Source organism: Mobula birostris, chromosome 32, assembly GCF_030028105.1.
Source record: "Mobula birostris isolate sMobBir1 chromosome 32, sMobBir1.hap1, whole genome shotgun sequence".
NCBI classification, from domain to species: domain Eukaryota; kingdom Metazoa; phylum Chordata; class Chondrichthyes; order Myliobatiformes; family Myliobatidae; genus Mobula; species Mobula birostris.
The window spans coordinates 26643729-26667723 of record NC_092401.1 but is presented as its reverse complement, the minus strand read 5'-3'; the positions used below and the strand labels follow the sequence as shown (position 1 = coordinate 26667723).

The window sequence follows — 23995 nt, the reverse complement described above, 5'->3', positions numbered from 1 at the left end:
TACCAATGCAGCGCTCTATAACAATACAAGAACTCTTTAACAATACAGTCAGTCTATAACATTACAACAAACGATAACTTTATAGATCTGTAAACTTCGCGTGACCAGTCGTTGGTGTGTAGGATTTCAGTGGCCTCTGGAGGGCGCCCTCATCTCATCCAGCTCTTCGCCTGTCCCGGAATTCATTCCGTGACCTACATAATCCCAAAAGGCATTGCTCGGCGACCTTCTTTCTCCCATAATCCTCCCGTTCACAGTCGACATTGCCGAACCTCACAATAGCTTTATTTGGTCACTCATCCCAACGAACTTTCCGCCGCATTCCGCATCCACACGTTTCCATTTCACGATCAGTACCATTTACACCTGAATCCGCCTCGCCCCGCCCCGCCCCGCGGTCTTCCAGTATCCCGCCGTGCCCCGCTCCCAAGGTGCTTTGCCATGGCGCAGGGTCGCTTCAAACTGGCGGCGCGGAAACCGGCCACGGGAAAGACTCGGAGCGGAGCCCGGGGCCCGAGGAAGGGAGGTGAGGGGAATAGGGACCGGGGAGAGGGAGATGACGGGGGTGGGTAACCGGGGAGAGGGAGGTGACGACGGGGTGGGTAACGGGGAGAGGGAGGTGACGGGGGTGGGTAGCGGGGGAGAGGGAGGTGACGGGGGTGGGTAACGGGGAGAGGGAGGTGACGGGGTGGGTAACGGGGAGAGGGAGGTGACGGGGTGGGTAACGGGGGAGAGGGAGGTGACGGGGGTGGGTAACGGGGGAGAGGGAGGTGACGGGGTGGGTAACGGGGAGAGGGAGGTGACGGGGGTGGGTAACCGGGGAGAGGGAGGTGACGACGGGGTGGGTAACGGGGAGAGGGAGGTGACGGGGGTGGGTAGCGGGGGAGAGGGAGGTGACGGGGTGGGTAACGGGGAGAGGGAGGTGACGGGGGTGGGTAACGGGGGAGAGGGAGGTGACGGGGGTGGGTAACCGGGGGAGAGGGAGGTGACTGGGGTGGGTAACGGGGGAGAGGGAGGTGACGGGGGTGGGTAACGGGGAGAGGGAGGTGACGGGGTGGGTAACGGGGAGAGGGAGGTGACGGGGTGGGTAACGGGGGAGAGGGAGGTGACGGGGTGGGTAACGGGGAGAGGGAGATGACGGGGGAGAGAGAGGTGACGGGGGTGGGTAACGGGGGAGAAGGAGGTGACGGGGGTGGGTAACGGGGGAGAAGGAGGTGACGGGGGTGGGTAACGGGGGTGGGTAACGGGGAGAGGGAGGTGACGGGGTGGGTAACGGGGAGAGGGAGGTGACGGGGGTGGGTAACGGGGGAGAGGGAGGTGACGGGGGAGAGAGAGGTGACGGGGGTGGGTAACGGGGGAGAGGGAGGTGACGGGGGAGAGAGAGGTGACGGGGGTGGGTAACGGGGAGAGGGAGGTGACGGGGTGGGTAACGGGGGAGAGGGAGGTGACGGGGGTGGGTAACGGGGGAGAGGGAGGTGACGGGGGTGGGTAACGGGGGAGAGGGAGGTGACGGGGGTGGGTAACGGGGGAGAGGGAGGTGACGGGGGTGGGTAACGGGGAGAGGGAGGTGACGGGGGTGGGTAACCGGGGAGAGGGAGGTGACGGGGGTGGGTAACCGGGGGAGAGGGAGGTGACGGGGTGGGTAACGGGGAGAGGGAGGTGACGGGGGTGGGTAACGGGGAGAGGGAGGTGACGGGGGTGGGTAACGGGGAGAGGGAGGTGACGGGGGTGGGTAACGGGGAGAGGGAGGTGACGGGGTGGGTAACGGGGAGAGGGAGGTGACGACGGGGTGGGTAACGGGGAGAGGGAGGTGACGGGGGTGGGTAACGGGGAGAGGGAGGTGACGGGGTGGGTAACGGGGAGAGGGAGGTGACGGGGGTGGGTAACGGGGGAGAGGGAGATGACGGGGGTGGGTAACCAGGGAGAGGGAGGTGACGGGGGTGGGTAACGGGTAGAGGGAGGTGACGGGGGTGGGTAACGGGGAGAGGGAGGTGACGGGGTGGGTAACGGGGAGAGGGAGGTGACGGGGTGGGTAACGGGGCAGAGGGAGGTGACGGGGGTGGGTAACGGGGAGAGGGAGGTGACGGGGGTGGGTAACCGGGGAGAGGGAGGTGACGGGGGTGGGTAACCGGGGAGAGGGAGGTGACGGGGGTGGGTAACGGGGAGAGGGAGGTGACGGGGGTGGGTAACCGGGGAGAGGGAGGTGACGGGGGTGGGTAACGGGGGAGAGGGAGGTGACGGGGTGGGTAACGGGGAGAGGGAGGTGACGGGGGTGGGTAACGGGGGAGAGGGAGGTGACGGGGTGGGTAACGGGGGAGAGGGAGGTGACGACGGGGTGGGTAACGGGGGAGAGGGAGGTGACGACGGGGTGGGTAACGGGGGAGAGGGAGGTGACGACGGGGTGGGTAACGGGGGAGAGGGAGGTGACGACGGGGTGGGTAACGGGGGAGAGGGAGGTGACGACGGGGTGGGTAACGGGGGAGAGGGAGGTGACGGGGGTGGGTAACCGGGGAGAGGGAGGTGACGGGGGAGAGAGAGGTGACGGGGGTGGGTAACGGGGAGAGGGAGGTGACGGGGGTGGGTAACGGGGAGAGGGAGGTGACGGGGGTGGGTAACGGGGAGAGGGAGGTGACGGGGGAGAGAGAGGTGACGGGGGTGGGTAACGGGGGAGAGGGAGGTGACGGGGTGGGTAACGGGGAGAGGGAGGTGACGGGGGTGGGTAACGGGGGAGAGGGAGGTGACGGGGTGGGTAACGGGGGAGAGGGAGGTGACGGGGGTGGGTAACGGGGGAGAGGGAGGTGACGACGGGGTGGGTAACGGGGGAGAGGGAGGTGACGACGGGGTGGGTAACGGGGGAGAGGGAGGTGACGACGGGGTGGGTAACGGGGGAGAGGGAGGTGACGGGGGTGGGTAACGGGGAGAGGGAGGTGACGGGGTGGGTAACGGGGAGAGGGAGGTGACGGGGTGGGTAACGGGGAGAGGGAGGTGACGGGGGTGGGTAACGGGGAGAGGGAGGTGACGGGGTGGGTAACGGGGAGAGGGAGGTGACGGGGGTGGGTAACCGGGGAGAGGGAGGTGACGGGGGTGGGTAACCGGGGGAGAGGGAGGTGACGGGGTGGGTAACGGGGAGAGGGAGGTGACGGGGGTGGGTAACGGGGAGAGGGAGGTGACGGGGGTGGGTAACGGGGAGAGGGAGGTGACGGGGGAGAGAGAGGTGACGGGGGTGGGTAACGGGGAGAGGGAGGTGACGACGGGGTGGGTAACCGGGGAGAGGGAGGTGACGGGGTGGGTAACCGGGGAGAGGGAGGTGACGGGGGTGGGTAACGGGGAGAGGGAGGTGACGGGGGTGGGTAACGGGGTAGAGGGAGGTGACGGGGGTGGGTAACCGGGGGAGAGGGAGGTGACGGGGTGGGTAACGGGGGAGAGGGAGGTGACGGGGGTGGGTAACGGGGAGAGGGAGGTGACGGGGGTGGGTAACGGGGAGAGGGAGGTGCCGGGGTGGGTAACGGGGAGAGGGAGGTGACGACGGGGTGGGTAACCGGGGGTAGAGGGAGGTGACGGGGGTGGGTAACGGGGAGAGGGAGGTGACGGGGGTGGGTAACGGGGAGAGGGAGGTGACGGGGTGGGTAACGGGGAGAGGGAGGTGACGACGGGGTGGGTAACGGGGAGAGGGAGGTGACGACGGGGTGGGTAACCGGGGGTAGAGGGAGGTGACGGGGGTGGGTAACGGGGAGAGGGAGGTGACGGGGGTGGGGAACGGGGAGAGGGAGGTGACGGGGGAGAGAGAGGTGACGGGGGTGGGTAACGGGGAGAGGGAGGTGACGGGGGTGGGTAACGGGGGAGAGAGAGGTGACGGGGTGGGAAACGGGGAGAGGGAGGTGACGGGGTGGGTAACGGGGCAGAGGGAGGTGACGAGGGTGGGTAACGGGGTAGAGGGAGGTGACGGGGGTGGGTAACGGGGAGAGGGAGGTGACGGGGGTGGGTAACGGGGGAGAGGGAGGTGACGGGGGTGGGTAACCGGGGGAGAGGGAGGTGACTGGGGTGGGTAACCGGGGAGAGGGAGGTGACGGGGGTGGGTAACGGGGAGAGGGAGGTGACGGGGGTGGGTAACGGGGGGAGGGAGGTGACGGGGGTGGGTAACGGGGAGAGGGAGGTGACGGGGGTGGGTAACGGGGAGAGGGAGGTGACGGGGTGGGTAACGGGGAGAGGGAGGTGACGACGGGGTGGGTAACCGGGGGGAGAGGGAGGTGAAGGGGTGGGTAACGGGGGAGAGGGAGGTGACGGGGGTGGGTAACGGGGAGAGGGAGGTGACGGTGTGGGTAACGGGGAGAGGGAGGTGACGACGGGGTGGGTAACGGGGGAGAGGGAGGTGACGGGGGTGGGTAACGGGGGAGAGAGAGGTGACGGGGGAGAGAGAGGTGACGGGGGTGGGTAACGGGGAGAGGGAGGTGACGGGGGTGGGTAACGGGGAGAGGGAGGTGACGGGGGTGGGTAACCGGGGAGAGGGAGGTGACGGGGGTGGGTAACCGGGGTAGAGGGAGGTGACGGGGGTGGGTAGCGGGGGAGAGGGAGGTGACGGGGGTGGGTAACCGGGGAGAGGGAGGTGACGGGGGTGGGTAACCGGGGAGAGGGAGGTGACGGGGGTGGGTAACGGGGAGAGGGAGGTGACGGGGGAGAGGGAGGTGACGGGGGTGGGTAACGGGGAGAGGGAGGTGACGGGGGTGGGTAACGGGGGAGAGGGAGGTGACGACGGGGTGGGTAACGGGGGAGAGGGAGGTGACGACGGGGTGGGTAACGGGGGAGAGGGAGGTGACGGGGTGGGTAACGGGGAGAGGGAGGTGACGGGGTGGGTAACCGGGGAGAGGGAGGTGACGGGGGTGGGTAGCGGGGGAGAGGGAGGTGACGGGAGTGGGTAACGGGGGAGAGGGAGGTGACGGGGGTGGGTAACGGGGGAGAGGGAGGTGACGGGGGTGGGTAACCGGGGAGAGGGAGGTGACGGGGTGGGTAACGGGGGAGAGGGAGGTGACGGCGGGGTGGGTAACGGGGAGAGGGTGGTGACGGGGGTGGGTAGCGGGGTAGAGGGAGGTGACGGGGGTGGGTAACGGGGAGAGGGAGGTGACGGGGGAGAGAGAGGTGACGGGGGTGGGTAACGGGGGAGAGGGAGGTGACAGGGGTGGGTAACGGGGAGAGGGAGGTGACGGGGGTGGGTAACGGGGAGAGGGAGGTGACGGGGGTGGGTAACCGGGGAGAGGGAGGTGACGGGGGTGGGTAACGGGGGAGAAGGAGGTGACGGGGGAGAGAGAGGTGACGGGGTGGGTAACCGGGGAGAGGGAGGTGACGGGGTGGGTAACGGGGAGAGGGAGGTGACGGGGGTGGGTAACGGGGAGAGGGAGGTGACGGGGGTGGGTAACCGGGGGAGAGGGAGGTGACGGGGGTGGGTAACCGGGGAGAGGGAGGTGACGGGGGTAGGTAACCGGGGAGAGGGAGGTGACGGGGTGGGTAACGGGGGAGAGGGAGGTGACGGGGGTGGGTAACGGGGGAGAGGGAGGTGACGGGGGAGAGAGAGGTGACGGGGGTGGGTAACGGGGAGAGGGAGGTGACGGGGGTGGGTAACGGGGAGAGGGAGGTGACGGGGGTGGGTAACCGGGGAGAGGGAGGTGACGGGGGTGGGTAACGGGGGAGAGGGAGGTGACGGGGGAGAGAGAGGTGACGGGGTGGGTAACCGGGGAGAGGGAGGTGACGGGGTGGGTAACGGGGAGAGGGAGGTGACGGCGGGGTGGGTAACGGGGAGAGGGAGGTGACGGGGGTGGGTAGCGGGGTAGAGGGAGGTGACGGGGGTGGGTAGCGTGGTAGAGGGAGGTGACAGGGTGGGTAGCGGGGTAGAGGGACGTGACGGGGGAGAGGGAGGTGACGGGGTGGGTAGCGGGGGAGAGGGAGGTGACGGGGGTGGGTAAAGGGGTAGAGGGATGTGATGGGGGAGAGGGAGGTGATGGGGGTGGGTAAAGGGGGAGAGGGAGGTGACGGGGGTGGGTAATGGGGGAGAGGGAGGTGACAGGGTGGGTAACCGGGGAGTGGGAGGTGACGGGGGTGGGTAATGGGGTGGGTAACGGGGTAGAGGGAGGTGAAGGGGGTGGGTAACGGGGTAGAGGGACGTGACGGGGGAGAGGGAGGTGACGGGGTGGGTAGCGGGGGAGAGGGAGCTGATGGGAGTGCGTAACCTGGGAGAGGGAGGTGACGGGGTGGGTAACGGGGTAGAGGGAGGTGACGGGGGTGGGTAACCGGGGAGAGGGAGGTGACGGGGGTGGGTAACCGGGGAGAGGGAGGTGACGGGAGTGGGTAATGGGGGAGACAGAGGTGACGGCGGGGTGGGTAACGGGGGAGACGGAGGTGACGGGGGGGTGGGTAACCGGGTAGAGGGAGGTGACGGGGTGGGTAACGGGGGAGAGGGAGGTGACGGGGTGGGAAAAGGGCAGGGAGCTGACGGGGTGGGTAACCAGGAGAGGGAGGTGACGGGGGTGAGAGAGGAGATCAGTGAGAGTGGGGGACTATGGTGAAGGATGTGGGAGGGGTGTGAGAGTCGCGTGGGGGGAACCCCGAAAAGTTGAAACTGAGGAGGTAACGGTTCAGGACAGATGAGAAGAGATGGTCACGCAGAGATGGTGAATCTTTGCAAGTATTTTCCTTAAATAATACTGGAATATCGAATGATACCTAACGTTCTGTTCAAGAAAGGCTCAAGAATAAGCTGGGAAGTTATAGGCTGGTGAGCCTGACATCAGTAGAGCGGGAGTTATTGGAAGGTATTCTAAGGGACTGGATATAGAGTGGATTCTGCTTAATTGGGACACATTGGAAGCACATCAGACCAGTACATTTTGGCTTAATTAAGCAGCTGCCCCAGGTCACCAAAGTTTAATGAAAATAATTAAAAAGCTATTAAAAAAGAGAAACTACTTTATAATTGAGTAATCATTTATGTATTTAAATGAAATTCAGAACAAATTATAACACTACTGATACCTCTGCAGTACTATAAAACTATATTAGTTCCTAATAATTATCAGCAGAGTAATTTATTTGTGTTCTTTAAATTGTAAATTAATAAAATCAATGCAGGCAACTACTGCAATAATGCACTGCCTTCATACAAAGCTTGTGACTATTGCATTCTCCAAATCCCCATTTGTATTTTAACATACAAGATGATTGTCAATACCTTCATATTCTTTGTAATTCCTAACTTGTTGAAGTAGTGAAATCGTTTCATTTTCATTCCCGGCCATTTCTAGCATCTCCGAGCCTGAATGCTTGTAACACTGGTGAGCAAAACAGATCAAATTTGTCTTGCTGCTTAATTCTCGCAAACTATCAGTGACAAAAATCACTACTTCTTGAACATGCTATTTAAAATCTGTTTGCTCTGAGCATGGTGTAGTGTTAACCGACTGATACTAATTTGAAGCTTTGCCAGCAGTCTCCTGTCCCGATTAAGTGGCAGTGTCCCAAATGAACAAAAGGAAAGAATCCCGACTGTTTTCTTGGAATTAGTTTTTTATTTTTTAAGAGTTGTCCCAAATAAGTGGCTGTCATGATTAATTGATGGCCCAACTAACCGGAATCCACATATAAGAATTTGGGTAGACAGGGACTATCAACATAGCTTTAGTGGATATTGTCAAAATGGACTTTGACAAGGCCCTGGATGGGGGTCCTTGTCGAAGAGTTTCACTCACTTGCCATTTGGGATGAGGTAGTCGATTAGATTAGACATTGGCTTTGTGGGAGAAGCCACAGAGTGGTAGTAAATGGATGCCTCCCTGACTGGAGACCTGTGACTAGTGGAATTGGTGCTGGGGCTGTTTGTCATCTATATCAATGATCTGGATGGTGATGTGGTTAACCGTACCAGCAGATTTGTATATGATGGCAAGATTGTGAACAGTGAGAAAGGCTAGGAAAGCTTGCAGCAGTATCTGGACCAGTTTGAAAAATGAATTGGAAAACGGCAGGTGGAATTTAATGCAGACAAGTGTGAGATGTTGCACCTTGGGAGGACCAAACAGGATAGAAGTTGCACAATGAGCTGTAGAACACTGAGAAGTGCGGAAGAACGGAGGCATTTGGGAACACGGATCCATAAAGATCCACGTTGAAAATGGCATCACAAATAGATAGGGTTGTACAGGGTGCTTTTCGCATATTGGTCTTTATACTTTAAAGAATTGAGTACAGGAGTTGTGATGTTATGTTGAAATTATATAAGATGTTGGTGAGGCCTAATTTGGAGTATTGTGTACAGTTCTGGTCACTTGTGTTCCTACAGGAAAGATATCAACAACATTGAAAGAGTACAGAGAAAATTTTCCAGGATGGGGCTGGGACTTGAGTACCTGAGAGGTTGAATAGGCTACGACTTTTATTCCCTGGAACATAGGAGAATGAGGGGAGAATTCATAGAGGTATACAAAATTATGAAGAATATAGATAGGCTTTTCTCACTGAGATCGAGACTAGAACTAGAGGCCATGGGTTCAGGGTGAAAGGTGAAGTGCTTAAGGAGGATGTAGGGGAAGTTTTCACTCAGGATGGTGAGAGTGAAAATTGCCAGCATAAGTGGTGGTTGCTGATTTGATTTCCACATTTCAAAGAAGTTTGGATAAATACATTCGTGGGTCAAGTATTGAAGGCTGTGGTCCTGGTGTGGGTCGATGGAACTAGACAGAATAGTAATTGAGTTTGAATCTTCAGACCGTTGTGGATATTGGATATGGTCCAGTCCATCACAGGTATAGCCCTCCCCATCATTGAGCACATTTACAAGGAGTGCTGCCACAAGAAAGCAACATCCATCATCTTGGACCCCCACCATCCAGGCCGTGCTCTCATGCGACTGCCAGGAAGCAGAGGGAAGCCTTCCGTCCCAGAGCATCAATTTCAGGAACAGTTATTACTCTATGATCGTTAGGCTCTTGCTCTATGTGGATAGCTTCACTGACTGGACTGATTCTATGACCTATGGGCTCAGTTTCAAGGACTCTTTACAACTCATATTCTCAGTATTCATTTTTTATTTGCACATTTGCTTTTTCTGTCTTTTTCATATACATTTCTTCATAAATTCGATTGTATTTCTTTATTTTCCTGTGAATGCCAGCAAGAAAATGAATCAAAGTAGAATATAGTAACATATACAGATACTATTTTGATAACAAATTTACTTTAAAATTTGAATTTTGAAGTAGTTCATAAATGAATTCTCTGTTAATCCTGATGGGCAATTAGAAAGTGATCTTTGGGCATTTTTCAAAGCTATTGGAAATCTTTGCAGTTGGACACCTGTACAAAATGTCACCAGGTATCCCACCATGAGCCTTTCATGAACTTTGTTGGCACACATTGGAATTTGGCTGAGCAAACGATCAATTTTAAAATCTTCATCTTGCTTTCAAGTATTCTCATGGACTTCCTTATTTCTCTAACCTCAGGTTTTATCATTGTCAAAGATGCTGATTTCTCTAACAAAAGACTATTGTCCATATCTGAATGTTATCATTCCAGTCTTGGTAAGATGTGTTTAGCCTCCAAGGCCCTCTGGAATTTCACCATCAACCTCCCCCAAAACCCCTCAATTACGCTCCCAAAGTTGGTTTTAACACACTCCATGTAGCCTCACACCCTTATGGCTAATCCACAATTAGCCAATTGGTTTTAATTTGTAAATTAATTTGGAAGTTTGTTTGAAGCATTAAAGATGCAACATTATTGAAACTACTGTCAGTTCAAAAATGGTTATTGCTCTTCAGCCATCAGGCTCCAGAACCAGTGTGAATAACTTCACTCGCCTCAGCACTGAACTGATCCACAACCTACAGGATCACTTTCAAGGGCTGTCTAACTCTTGTTCTCAGTACATTTCTGTTTTATTTGTAGACTTTGCCTTCTTTTGCACTTCGGTTGCGTATAGTTTTTCATAAATTCTATTGAGCGTAGATCACTACAGCACAGTGTAGGCTCTCCAGCCCACAATTTTATGCTGAGTTTATAACTTACTCTGAGGTCAATCTATTCCTTCCCTCTTACATTGCCCTCCATTTTTTTTATCACCCATGTGCCTGTCTGAGTGTTTTAACTGTCCTTAATATATCTGCCTCTACCATCACCCGACCATACACTTAACTCTGATAGCCTTCCCCCCCCCCCGCCCCCATACTTTCCTCCAGTCGCCTTAAAATCATATCCTCTCCTATTAGCCATTTCTGCCCTAGGAAAAAACTGCTGGCTAACTTCTCAATCTGTTTATTTTTCTGTAAATGCTGCAAGAAAATGAATTTCAATGTAGTATATAATAAATATTAGCCGGCTGATGGCGTAGTGACTTCGGAGCGAAGGCTCCCGAGTTCAAATCCAGCCGGCTCCCTTGCACGCTTTCCATCCGTGCTGGGTTGAGCGTCGAACTAGCAACTCAGCCTCGTAAAAATAAGAAAGTCTGCTAAAAAAAAAAAAACGCCATCATGACGGCGTACCGATGACTCTACTCTGAGTTAAGGGCTTTCTTCTTCTTCATATGATAAATATAAGCACTTTGATAATAAATTTGCTTTGACTTTAAAATTTCTGGTATAGTTTTTGCTCAGTTGATTGTTCTTGTGCCACTGTTGTTCATTTGTACTCAACTCTGTTGTGGGGAGGGCAGTTTTTCAAATTTTCTAAACAAACAAATAGAAGATGCTAGAAATACTCAGGTTAGACTGCATCAGTGGGATGAGAAACAGCACTAACATTTCAGTTTGATGACCTTTCAACTTTGTTATGTACAGAGCAAAAACAACAACAGAGCCACAGGTTTAAATGTTTTAGACCATAAGATATAGGAGCAGGATTAGACCATTTGGCCCATCGAGTCTGCTCCAATTTTCCTCTAGGTCCTAATCTGCCTTCTCCCTATATCCCTTCATGTCCTGACTAATTAAGAATCTATTAACCTCTACCTTAAATACATACATACATACATACATACACACACACACACACACACACACACACACACACACACACACACACACACACACACACACACACACACACACACACCCATCCACCCTAGCAGCCTGTGGCAACGAATTCCACTGATTCACCACTCTGCCGAAAGAAATCCCTCCTCATCTTCGTTCTAAAATGTTACCCCTGTATTGTGAGGCTGTATCCTCTGGTGTTAGACTGGCCCACCAGAGGAAACATCCTCTCCACATCTTCCTTGCTGATGGTCAACACTGGTGCACCACAGGGTGTGTGTGCTCTACTCTCTCTATTCCCATGACTGTGTGGCTAGGCATAGCTGAAATACCATCTATAAATTTGCTGATTGTTGGTAGAGTCTCAGATGTAGATGAGAAGGTGTACAGGAGTGAGATGTACCAACTAGTGGAGTGGTGTCGTAGCAACAACCTTGCACTCAACGTCAGTAAGACCAACAAGCTGATTGTGGACTTCAGGAAGGGTAAAACGAAGGAACACATACTAATCCTCATAGAGGGATCAGCAGTAGAGAAAGTGAACGGTTTCAAGTTCCTGGGTGTCAAGATCTCTGAGGACCTAACCTGGTCCCAACATATCGATGCAGCTATAAAGAAGGCAAGACAGCAACTATACTTCATTAGGAGTTTGAAGTGATTTAGTATGTCAACAAAAACACTCAAACTTCTATAGATGTACTGTGGCGAGCATTCTGACAGGCTGCATCACTGTCTGATATGGGGTTGGGGGGAAGCTACTGCACAGGATCGAAAGAAGCTGCAGAGGGTCGTAAATTTAGTCAGCTCCATCTTGGCACTAGCCTAAAAAGTACCCAGGACAGCTAGGGAGCGGTGTCTCAGAAAGGCAGCATGCATTATTAAGGACTCTCAGCACCGAGGGCATGCCCTTTTCTCATTGTTACCATCAGGTCGGAGATACAGAAACCTGAAGGCTCACACTCAGCGATTCAGGAATAGCTTCTTCTCAACTGCCATCCAATTCCTAAATAAATGAACATTGAAATTATGAACACTACCTCACTTCTTAAATATATACTATTTCTGTTTTTGCACTATTTTATCTATTCAATATACATATATGGTATATGATCTACTTGCTTATTTTTATTTTTTCTTCTATATTATTGCATTGAACTGTTACTGTTAAGTTAACAAATTTCACAACACGTCAGTGATAATAAAGCTGATTCTGATTCTCTATCAGGGCCTTTCACCTTTTGATAGGTTTCAATGACGTCACCACACATTCTTCTCAATTATAGTGAATACAAACCCCGAGTCATCAAATGCTCTTCATTTGACAAGCCGTTCAATTCTGGAACCATTTTTGTGAATCTTTTTTGAACCATCTTCTGTTTCAGCACATCTTTTCTAAGATAAGGGGCCCAAACCTGTTCACAATACTTCAAGTGAGACCTCACCAATGCTTTATAAAGCTTCAACATTACATCCTTGTGTTTATTTTCTAGTCCTCTTGAAATGAATGCTAACATTGCATTTGCCTTCCTCACCACAGACTCGACCTGTAAATTAGTCTTCAGGGAATCCTGCACAAGGACTCCCATACACTTCACAACACTATATTCCATCTCCCATTTCTTTGCCCTTTCTCCTAATCTAAGTCCTTCTGTAGCCTCTCTACTTCCTCAGAACTACTTCTCCTCCTCTGCAAATGTTTCAATAAAGTCATCAACTCTATCATCCAGATCATTGACATATAATGTAAAAAAGAATCTGTCCCAACACAGACCCCTGTGGAACACCACTGGTCACCAGCGGCCAGCCTGAAAAGGCTCCCTTTATTCCCGCTCTGCCTCCTGTCAATCAGCTACTGCTTTATCCATGCTAGAATCTTTCCTGTAATACCATGGGCTCATAGCTTGTGAAGCAGCTTCGTGTGGCACCTTGTCAAAGACTTGAAAATCCGACCACACAACATCAATCAATCTCCTTTGTCTATCCTGTTTGTTATTTTTTCAAAGATTTCTAACAGATTTGTCAGGCAAGATTTTCCCTGAGGAAACCATATTGACTATAACCTATTTTATCATGTGTCTTCAAGTATCCTGAGACTTCATCCTTAGTAATCAACTCCAACACTTTTCCAACAACTGTCAGACTAACTGGCCTATAGTTTCCTTTCTTCTGCCTCTCTCCTTTCTTGAAGAGCGGAGTGACATTTGCCCTCTTCCGGGACCATTCCAAAATCTAGTGATTTTTGAAAGATCATTACTACTGCCTCCACAATCTCTTCAGTTCCATCCTTCAGAACTCTGGGTGTATATCATCTGGTCCTGGTGACTTACTGTATCTACCTTCAGACCTTTAAGATTCTTCTCTAGTTACGGTAACTTCACATGCTTCATGCTTCCTGATAACCTGGAACTTCCACCATATTGCAAGTGTCTTCAACAGTGAATGCATTTTTCTCGCTTGAGTCATGTTAGCCACGGTACACACTGGGAAACTTGTGGGAGTACCGAGACCAAAACATACACACTCGAAAGTCCATGTAAAGCGAAAGGGCCTTCTATGCATAGGATGCCCAGTCGAATGACTGCGTGATCAATCGGCTATATGTGCACTAGCCACATTCTGATGCAGATCAATCTGAACTTGCGATGGGACAGATCTTCGATCTGAGCCACTAAATCTGTTTCTTTTCCCCACAGTCACTGCCTCTCTCTGCCTTCCATCTGTTCCAAATCGGTATGGGAACATAGATACTGTAGATATGTTCTGCATTTGTGCATATCAGGAATGTATATATGAAATTGTTTATGGATGGCATGGGACTTTTATTTTTAAAAATGAAAACAACAGTGTTTCCATTTATCATGTCCTGTCCTCAGGCATTTCACACCTCATAAAGTTCTGTGTATGATCCCCTCACTTTTCACATGAGATAAATGTGTAGCCAATTTATAGACCGGTCATGCGGAAAGCAATGATGTCAGTAAGCGCTGTTTTAATATTGATGAATGAAAGTCCAGTGTAAACCATGTGGGAATTTTAGTGTTAGCCAGAGGAGGAAGATACGGCCATAGTTTAACAATATCTGAATGACTGCACTTCCAACAATTGAGTGCCCCTTCAACTGAAATATCAGCTTTGATTAATTTATTTTACTGAACTGGTCTCAGATCCATGACCTTATGACTCTTCCAGCCAAACATGCTTCTACTGAACTTTGGTTGATACCTACATGGCAACGGTTTGCATTCTGGTGAGGGAATGGCTGTGTTTGATACACGAGTAGAGTTTGTGATAAACCTATAAAGCTATAAGGTTAAGAGACTTCCTTTATCGAAACGTACTGTGTAATGTATTGTTTGTGTTGACAGCCAACACATTCCAAGGATGTGCTGAAGGCAACCTGCAAGTGCCACTGTGCTTCTGGTGCCAACGTAGCATGTCCGTAACTTACTAACTGTAACCTGTATAGCTCTGGAATGTGGGAGGACATCCACACTCCTTTGCAGACAGCAGCAGGAGTTGAACCCTTTTTGCTAGTACTGTTAAGCGATGTGCTCAAGTGTGGCTTAATAAACTTTTTTCAGTTCAATAAAATGGGTTGCACAAATCATCTATATAGTTGATATTTCCCTTGTGTGACAATGTTGTTTTTAACCCCATTAGGTCGAATAATTGCTCCCAAAAAGAAGCAAGTGATTCAGCAACAGAAACTAAAGAAGGTATTTAATTTGGGAATTATTAATTTTTTTTTATCACAGAAGGGTGTTGTCTAGAAATCCCAGTGATCAGTGGGAAACATTGCCAAGCAGGGTAACATCTGTCACAGAATAAACAGCATTATCAACACAAACTCTTTGTGCTTTGAAACAAGAGAGCCAGCCTGTCATTTCCTAATGTGGCTAAGTTTTGCATTTAATAGTGAACTTCTATTTTCTTCTTTTCTCTGATGATGCTTCTGAGCAGAGCTGTATAACCTGCTCTGTGGCCTAACCAGTCTTTTGTAAACTTTGAGCCTGACCCGCTACTCTTTTTTTCCATTCCTCATTCTGGCTCCCCTCTTACCTCTTCACTTCACTTGCCCATCACCTCCCTCTGGTGCCCCTCCTTCCCTTTGTCCCATAATCCACTCTCTCTCAGAATCCTCCTTCAGCCCTTTAACTTTTTCACCAGTCACCTCCCAGCTTCTCACTTCACCCCCTTCCCCCATCCATCCATCCACCTTCCACCTCCTTGGTCTCACCTTACACTTGCCAGCTTGTACTCCTTCCTCTTTATCTTCTTATAATGGCTTTTCTCCCTTCCTTTCCAGTCCTGATGAAGAGTCTTGGCCTGAAATGTCGATTGTTTATTTCCCTTCAAAGATGCTGCCTGACCCGCTGAGTTCCTCCAGCATTTTGTGTGTTACAGTGCATTTTCTGCATCTGTAGAATCTTGTTTCTAAGATCATTCCATTCCATATTGTAGAGATAGAATATGATGCTCAAAGGTGGGACACCTCTCCAACTCACTGTTGCTGTAAGACTCAGTGCATGTTCCTGTTGAATGGGCAAGTTAAGGCTGAATCATAAGCATTTGGGTGAGACTGATGGGTGGATACTGATGGCTTCCTTTCTCGCTGGAGGAGGATAGAGTCAGTCATTTACACATTTTGTTGAGTAAGTGAGGTAAGAAGCAGGTCCTTTGGTACAGACAGTGCATGCTCTACTCAAGTTCACCGATCTTTGGAGACAAGACTGCAGATGCTGGAATCCGGAGCAACAAAAATCTGCTGGATGAATTCTCAGGAGGAATGACCAATATTTCCAGTCAAATCCCTGCATCAGGATAGTATATGTTTGTGTTCTGTGTTGTTCTGCCAAGCATTCTAAGCAAGCTATATTGGTGTTGGAATATGTGACGACACTTGCAGGCTGCCCCCAGTACATCCTTAGATTGTGTTGTTAATGCAAACATAGCATTTTCTCTTGACCTTTGCATGTTTGTGTAGCCTTCCCTTGTATGTATGTATTAAAGATTTGCTTTATTTGTCACATGTACATCAAAACATACAGCGGAATGTGTCGATTGTGTCAACAACCAACACAGTCCAAGAGTGTGCTGAGCACAGCCTGCAGCTGTTGCCATGTTTCTGGCAGCAACATGAAATGCCCAAACTCACCAAGCCTAACCTGCAAGTCTGTAACTGAAGTACTTTACTCTGCATTCTGTTCCTGATTTTTCTTGTTCTGCCTTGTGGATAACTTCACTCACCGCAACTCTGAACTCCTTATTTTAGCTATTTCTGCCCTGGAAAAGGTCTCTGGTTGTCCACTCTATCTACCTGTATGCCTCTTGTACATCCCTATCAAGTCACCACTCATTCTCATTCACTCCAAAGGGAAAAAAACCACTAGCTTGCTCATCCTCTCCTCATAAGACATGCTCTCTAATTCAGGCAACATCCTTGTAAATCTCCTTTGCACCCAGTCTAAAGCTTTAACAGTTTTCCTATAATGCTCTGTTCAATGACACTCATCCAAGTTTAGGACGGGATGTGTACAGCTGCAGTGCTCTGCTCTGCCAGTAGGGGCTGCAAGTGAGCAACAAATGGCAGGAAGTGGAGTATGAGCAGTGTTTTGAAACTTGGACAGTTTAAGTACCCCTTACCAGAAATGCTTGGGGCCAGAAGTGCTTCAGAGGTTTTCCAGATTTTGAAATGTATAATATAACTTGGGATTGCAGTCATTTCCGATGCTGAACTTATGTGCTACCAGTAAGCAGTCTGTCTAATATTTGTTCATCACACATGTATTGATGTAGCTGTTCAGTGTGTTAGATTTTCATCAGCAATGATCTTGGCAAACTTGCCAATGAATTTCTCTACTGCTTTGTGATCAGCAGAAGCCGTATCACCACAAATCTTTAAAAATTTATTACTGTGCCTTAAGTTTCAGTAAAGTACATGCTGAATATTCACAATCACCTTCAATTTTCAGTTCATCATGATAGATCTTCTGCTTGTTTCATGATCAGTATACTATTAAACAACATAATCACTCTTACCCTGACGAATGTACTCTTTCAATACATAATTGAGATCTTCATTTTTCACTTTATTCCATTTTTCATTAACTTCTGTTCATTGCACACGTGAGATTACTTTTCAGAACTGTCTGTGGTGTGTACAGACTTGCACATTGTATGGGAACCTTCCCAGCACCTTGTGTAATTTTCCATTGTGACATCATGTTAGCACTCAAAATTTTGTATTTTGGAGGTTTTCGGATCTTGGAATTTCGGATAAGGGGTACTGAACCTGTACTGGATTTTGCCCCATGACGTGGAGCAACTTCCAGCCACTATTCATCCATCATTGACTTTTCTCCATGTGCATGAATTCTAGGCTCCTGCCAGGTGCAGCCTGTGGTTGACTCTAGGAGGAGGTGGGAAAGAGTTGCTCCAGTATGCAAATTCACATTCTTTGCCAGGGACTTAGTAAATTCATGTAACAGGAGCTGTACTGATGGGGAGTTTCCAAATGTAGACCATCTCCTGTGCATCCGTGAATAGATCAGATGTCAATTATAAGATTGTACCAGTAACCTTAGAATCCAATTTTTACCCCTAATTTAGATCCCTGATAAGCTTTTATCAGCCCCATCACTGGGGTGTGGGGTCCTGAGGTAAGGAGACTGGGGGCATTTTTGAGCAAAACCCTCCTACCCCTTCTCCCCATCTTGTTGCCGTAGTCACAGAGCACCACAGCAGAGAAATAGGGACTTCAGCCCATCTAATTTGTGCTGATCTATTACTCTGCCTAGCCAGTTGATGGTGTGGTAGCATCCACGCTGGACTCCGAGGCACGCTGCTGGCACACTTTCCATTGTGTTGGATTGAGTGTCGAGCTAGCAACTCTGCCTAGTAAAAAACAGACAAATGCTAAAGAAACAGCAGGGTTGCTGCCTGATGTGCCAAAAGGCACAGAGAAGAACAACAAAACAACAATACTCTGCCAAGTCCCATCTGGACCATTGCTCTCCAAACCCTTGCAATCCATGTCCTTCTCCAAACTTGTTTTAAATGTTGAAATCAAATCCACTTCTACCACTTCCTTTGGCAGCCTGTTCCAAATTGCAACACCCTCCCCCTAAACCCTTGACCTCTAGTTCTTGTCTCACCCAGCTTCAATGGAAAAAGCCTGCATGCATTCATACCATCTATACCTTCATAAGAAATTATCCTTCTTGTGCTTAGAAATTGCCCTCCTCTCTTGCATTCTTACCCACTCCCATAAGTACTCACTGTGATCCCTGATCCCCTCGACCTGAATCCATCATAGTTTGCCGCCTTCCACATAAATTTCCTTAAACTAAGTTATGAATCAGGTTTATTATCACTGACTTATGACATGAAATTCATTTTGTGGAGGCAGTACAGTGCAAAGGCATAAAAGTGACTATAAATTGCAAATTAAATAAAGAAAAGGTAGTGTTCATGGACTGTACAGAAATCTGATGGAGGAGGAGAATATGCTGTTTCTGAATCTTTGAGTATGGGTCTTCAGCTCCTGTACATTCTCCCCATTGGTAGTACAGTAAAGAGAAGAGGACATGTCTGGGTGGTGAGAGTGCTTAATGGTGCAGAATAAAGTTTACAGTTCATGGACTGTTCAGCAATGTGATGACAGGGGAAGATGCTGTTCGTGGGTGAACTCTGACAGCTGGTTGACTCCTGGCTTTTAACCTTGTTCTGCAGAACCTGGAAGTAGCTATAAGGAACAAAATCGAACATGATGTCACCATGAAAGCCAGCTCCAACATGCCTAAGAAACTCAACATTGTGAAAGCACCGCAGAAAAAACGTACGGTAGACAAATAGGAATGCAACTGGGAAAAGCTTGGAGAATTCGGAAAAACAGAAGGGATCCTGGCAGCAGTTGCTAAATGAGACCTTTTTAATAGCCCTGACAATTTGAATATTAAAAATAGTTGGTTTAATATTGTTCAATGTTGTCATTTCAGAATCAGATTTATTATCATTCATATGACACGAAATTTGTTTTGCAGCAGCAGTACAGTGCAAAGATGTAAATCTACTGTAAATTAAAAAAGTGGAAAAACAAGGAATAATGAGGGAATATTCATGAACCATTCATTATTCTGATGGCGGAGGGAAAAAAGCTTTTCCTGAATCATTGAGTGTGGGTCTTTAGGCTCCTGTACCACTAGTCCAACAGTGGAAACAAGAAGAGGGTATGTCCTGGACAGTGAAGGTCCATAGTGATGGATGCTGTCTTTTTTGTGGTTCCGCTTCTTGAAGATGTCCTCAATGGTGGGGAGAGTTGTGTCCATGATGGAGCTGGCTGAATCTACAACCTTTCTGCAGCCTCTTGCAATCCTGTGCATTGGAGCCTCCATTACGACCTGTGATGCAACCAGTCAGAATGCTGTGCACCCTAGGTACAGAGAAATTTGCAGGTCTTTGGTGACGTACTAAATCTCAAACTTGGCATTTGATATCAATATTCTCATGTTGATACCAAATGCCAAAGTAGAATCACTCAGCAATCACTGTATTCTGGTTATGGGAAGCTTTTGAATTCTTTTCCTGCTATTGCTAAAATCTTCATTCACCCTTTGTGTGAACTTTAGCCCTGTGGAATTCCAGCCAGTACTGTCCACATTCATTCACCACCTAACATTCGAGATTCTAATTATTTGTTATCATTCTTCAGTGCACCTGTAAAGGAGAATGAAATGATTGTTACTCTCGAGCCAATGCAACATGAAACACAGTATGCATAAAGAACACAAAAAACATAAATATGAAAGCAATCCTGTAAAACAATGTATAAATAACTATTCTATACATAGACTGTTTGTATGCACATGAGGTGACACTAGGTGATGTATATGTAGTGGTGCGGGTGGATGGTGGTGGTGATCAGCCAGGCAGCTTGGAGGAAGTAACAGTTTCTGAGTCTCATGGTACCAGCATGGTTGCTACATAGCCTCATCCCTGATGGGAGTGGGTCAAGCAGTCCATAAGCAGGGTAGTTGGGATCCTGTGCAAGCTCCAGTTTTACCCGCAGTATGTAGTCCATTTCCCTGCTATTGCTGTCAATGGTGAGGGCCCTTGGCTGTCTAACTTCATTAAACATCCCCATGGTTTTGTTCCTTTGTGCACTCTCTAACCTTCATCTGTATCTTCCTGGCTCTGCCTTCCTTGCTGAAATCAGGAACTGTAAGCTGTCTGCTGCAGGAACTTCGCAGCTCGAGCAGCACCTGTGGGAATTACTGGTGTTTCAGGTCAAAACCCTGATGTGTCCTTTTGCAGAGTTTCAAACCAAATCATTGACAATTCCTTTCCCCCAGATTCTGCTCGACTCATTGAGTTCCTCCAGCAAGATTTTGTTTGCTTGATTAACTTTGTGTGAGATGTACATTGAAGCATACAAAAGTCTAAACAAAAGTCTTGGGCATATGTAAAAAAAAATTCTGTTGATGCTTTCAAAAATAATGGTGAAGTTACTAAATATTAAAAAAACTATAAAAAGCAGTAAACTGAAAAAAATCAATATTTGGTGTGAGCACGCTTTGTCTTTAAAACTACATCTATTCCTTTAGCACCACATACAAATGCTAGAGGAGCTCAGCAGGCCAGGCAGCATCTACGGAAAAGAATAAACACTCAACGTTTCAGGGCCAAAACCCTCCCAGTTCTGATGAAGGCTCTTGGCCTGAAAAGTTGAGTATTTTTCTCCTTTTCATGGATTCTGCCTGGCCTGTTGAGTTCCTCCAGCATTGTGTGAGTGTTGCTTTGCATTTGCAACTCCTACAGATTTTCTCGTGTTTGTGATCCTATTCCCTTAGGTACACTGCCATCTAGTTTTATAAGAAAATCGGCTCAAAAGTTGTTCCAAGCATCTTGGGGAACTTGCCACAATTTTTTTGCAGATATTGACTGCCTTGCTTGCTTCTGTCTCTCCATGTAATCCCAGACACCCTTAACGATGTTGAGATCAGGGCTCTGTGGAAGCCATACCATCTGAAACTATATATAAAAATATTTTTAAAAATCCAGGGTGCCTGAAGTCTTTTGCACAGTACTGTTCAAGAAATGCAACAGTTAAGTCAAATCAAATCAGTGGAGACAGTGCTGGCAGCCTACAAGTGTCTCTTTGCTTCTGGCACCAACATAGCATGCTCATAACTCACTAACCCTAGCTGTATAAGACCATAAAGTACAGGAGCAGAAGTAGGCCATTTGGCCCATCGAGTCTGCTCCACCATTCAATCATGGGCTGATCCAGTTCTTCCAGTCATCCCCACTCCCCTGCCTTCTCCCCATACCCTTTGATGCCCTGGCTGATCAAGAACCTAAATGCACCCTATGACTTGGCTTCCACAGGTGCTTGTGGCAACAAATTCCACAGATTTACCACCCTCTGGCTAAAGTAATTTCTCCGCATCTCAGTTCTAAAAGGACGTCCTTCAATCCTGAAGTCGTGCCCTCTTGTCCTAGAATCCTCTACCATGGGAAACGACTTTGCCATATCTAATCTGTTCAGGCCTTTTAACGTTCAGAATGTTTCTTTGAGATTCCCCCTCATTCTCCTGAACTCCAGGGAATACAGCCCAAGAGCTGCCAGATGTTCCTCATACGGTAACCCTTTCATTCGTGGAATCATTCTCATGAATCTTCTTTGAACCCTCTCCTATGTCAGTATATCCTTTCTAAAATAAGGAGCCCAAAGCTGCATACAATACTCCAAGTGTGGTCTCACTAGTGCCTTATAGAGCCTCAACATCACATCCCTGCTCTTACATTCTATACCTCTGGAAATGAATGCCAAAATTGCATTCGCCTTCAACACCGACTCAACCTGGAGGTTAACTTTTAAGGTATTCTGCATAAAGACTCCGAAGTCCCTTAGCACCTCTGCATTTTGAATTCTCTCCCCATCTAAATAATAGTCTGCCCATTTATTTCTTCCACCAAGTGCATGACCATACACTTTCCAACTTTGTATTTCATTTGCCACTTATTTGCCCATTCCCCTAAACTATCTAGGTCTCTCTGCAGGCTCTCTGTTTCCTCAACACTACGCACTCCTCCATCTATCTTTGTATTATCGGTAAATTTAGCGAGAATCCATTAATCCCATAGTCCAAATCATTGGCATACATTGTAACGAGTAACGGTCACAACACTGAACCCTGTGGAACTCCACTGGTAACTGGCAGGCAGCCAGAATAGGATCCCTTTATTCCCACTCTCTGTTTTCTGTCGATCAGCCAATGCTCCAGCCATGCTAGTAACTCCCCTGTAATTCCCTGGGCTCTTATCTTGCTAAGCAGCCTCATGTGCTGCATCTTGACAAAGGTCTTCTGAAAATCCAAGTACATCACATCTACTGCATCTCCTTTGTCTACCCTGCTTGTGATTTCCTCAAAAAATTACAGTAGATTAGTCAGGCAGGATTTTCCTTTCAGGAAACCACGCTGGCCTTGGCATATCTTGTCATGTGCCTCCAGGTACACCATAATCTCATCCCTAACAATCGATTCCAACAACTTCCCAACCACTGATGTCAGTCTATAGTTTCCTTTCTGCTGCCTCCCAGCCTTCTTAAATAGCAGAGTAACATTTGCAATTTTTCAGTCATCCGGTACAATGCCAGAATCTATCAATTCGTGAAAGATCATTGTTAATGCCTCCACAATCTCTCCATCTACTTCCTTCAGAACCCGAGGGTGCATTCCATCAGGTCCAGGAGAGTTATCCACCCTCAGACCATTAAGCTCCTGAGCACCTTCTCAGTCTTAATTTTCACTGCACATACATCACTTCCCTGATACTCTTGAATGTCCGGTATACTGCAGATGTCTTCCACTGTGAAGACTGATACAAAATACACATTCGGTTTCTCTGCCATCTCGGCGTCTCTCATTACAATATCTCTAGCGTCATCTTCTTTGATATTAGTCGCCAGCTTCCTTTCATAATTCATCTTTTCCTTCCTAGTGACCTTCTTAGTTTCCTTCTGCAAGTTTTTAAAAGCTTCCCACTAGCTTTGGATTCCTTGTATTCCCTCTCTTGCTTTTACTTTGGCTCTGACTTCACTTGTTAGCCACGGTAGTGTCCTTCTTGCATTCGAAAATTTCTTCTTATTTGGAATATATCTGTCTTGCACATCGCTCATTTTTTGCAGAAAATCCAGCCACTTCTGCTCTACTGTCTTTCCTGTTAGTATCTCTTTCCAGTCAACCTTGGCCAGTTCCCCTCATGCCATTGTAATTTCCTTTATTCCACTGAAATACTGACACATTGGAATTTTGTTTCTCCTTCTCAAATTTCAAAGTGAACTCGATCATATTGTGGTCACTGTTCTCTCTTATCACCTCCGGATCATTGCACAGCACCCAATCCAGCACAGCTGGTCCCCTAGTGGGCTCAACAACAAGCTGTTCTAAAAAGCCATCCCTTAGACATTCTACAAATTCTCTCTCTTGAGCTCCAGTACTGGCCTGGTTTTCCCAATCCACTTTCATGTTAAAATCCCCAACGATTATCACAACGGTGCCCTTCTGACACACCTTTTCTATCTCTTGTTGTAATTTGTAATCCACATTCCGGCTGCTGTTTGGAGGCCTGTAGACAACTGCCATTAGGGTCCTTTTACCCTTGCCATTTCTTAACTCAGCTCATAGAGACCCTACACCTTCTGATCCTATGTCATCCCTTTCTAATGATTTAATATTATTTCTTATACATAGGGCCACACCACCCCCTCTGCCTACTAACCTATCTTTCCGATACACTGTATATCCTTGGACGTTCAACTCCCAATGGCAGCCATCCTTTAGCCAAGTTTCAGAGATGGCCGCAACGTCATACTTGCCAATCTGTAGCTGAAGTTCAAGATCGTCCATTTTATTCCTTATGCTGCATGCATTCAAATATAACACTTTCAGTCCAGTATCTGTTGCTTTCTGTTTTAACTG

General features: G+C 48.9%; 1 protein-coding gene across 1 annotated transcript; it reads left to right on the top strand.

Moving 5' to 3' along the window:
- The first annotated feature begins 354 nt into the window (after positions 1-354).
- c32h19orf53 (chromosome 32 C19orf53 homolog) lies at positions 355-18985 on the top strand. The gene is made up of 3 exons (XM_072248321.1): positions 355-526; positions 14673-14728; positions 18744-18985. The coding sequence occupies exons 1-3, from the start codon at positions 442-444 to the stop codon at positions 18864-18866; spliced, it is 264 nt and encodes an 87-aa protein (XP_072104422.1). The 5' UTR covers positions 355-441; the 3' UTR covers positions 18867-18985.
- Positions 18986-23995: the final 5010 nt, after the last annotated feature.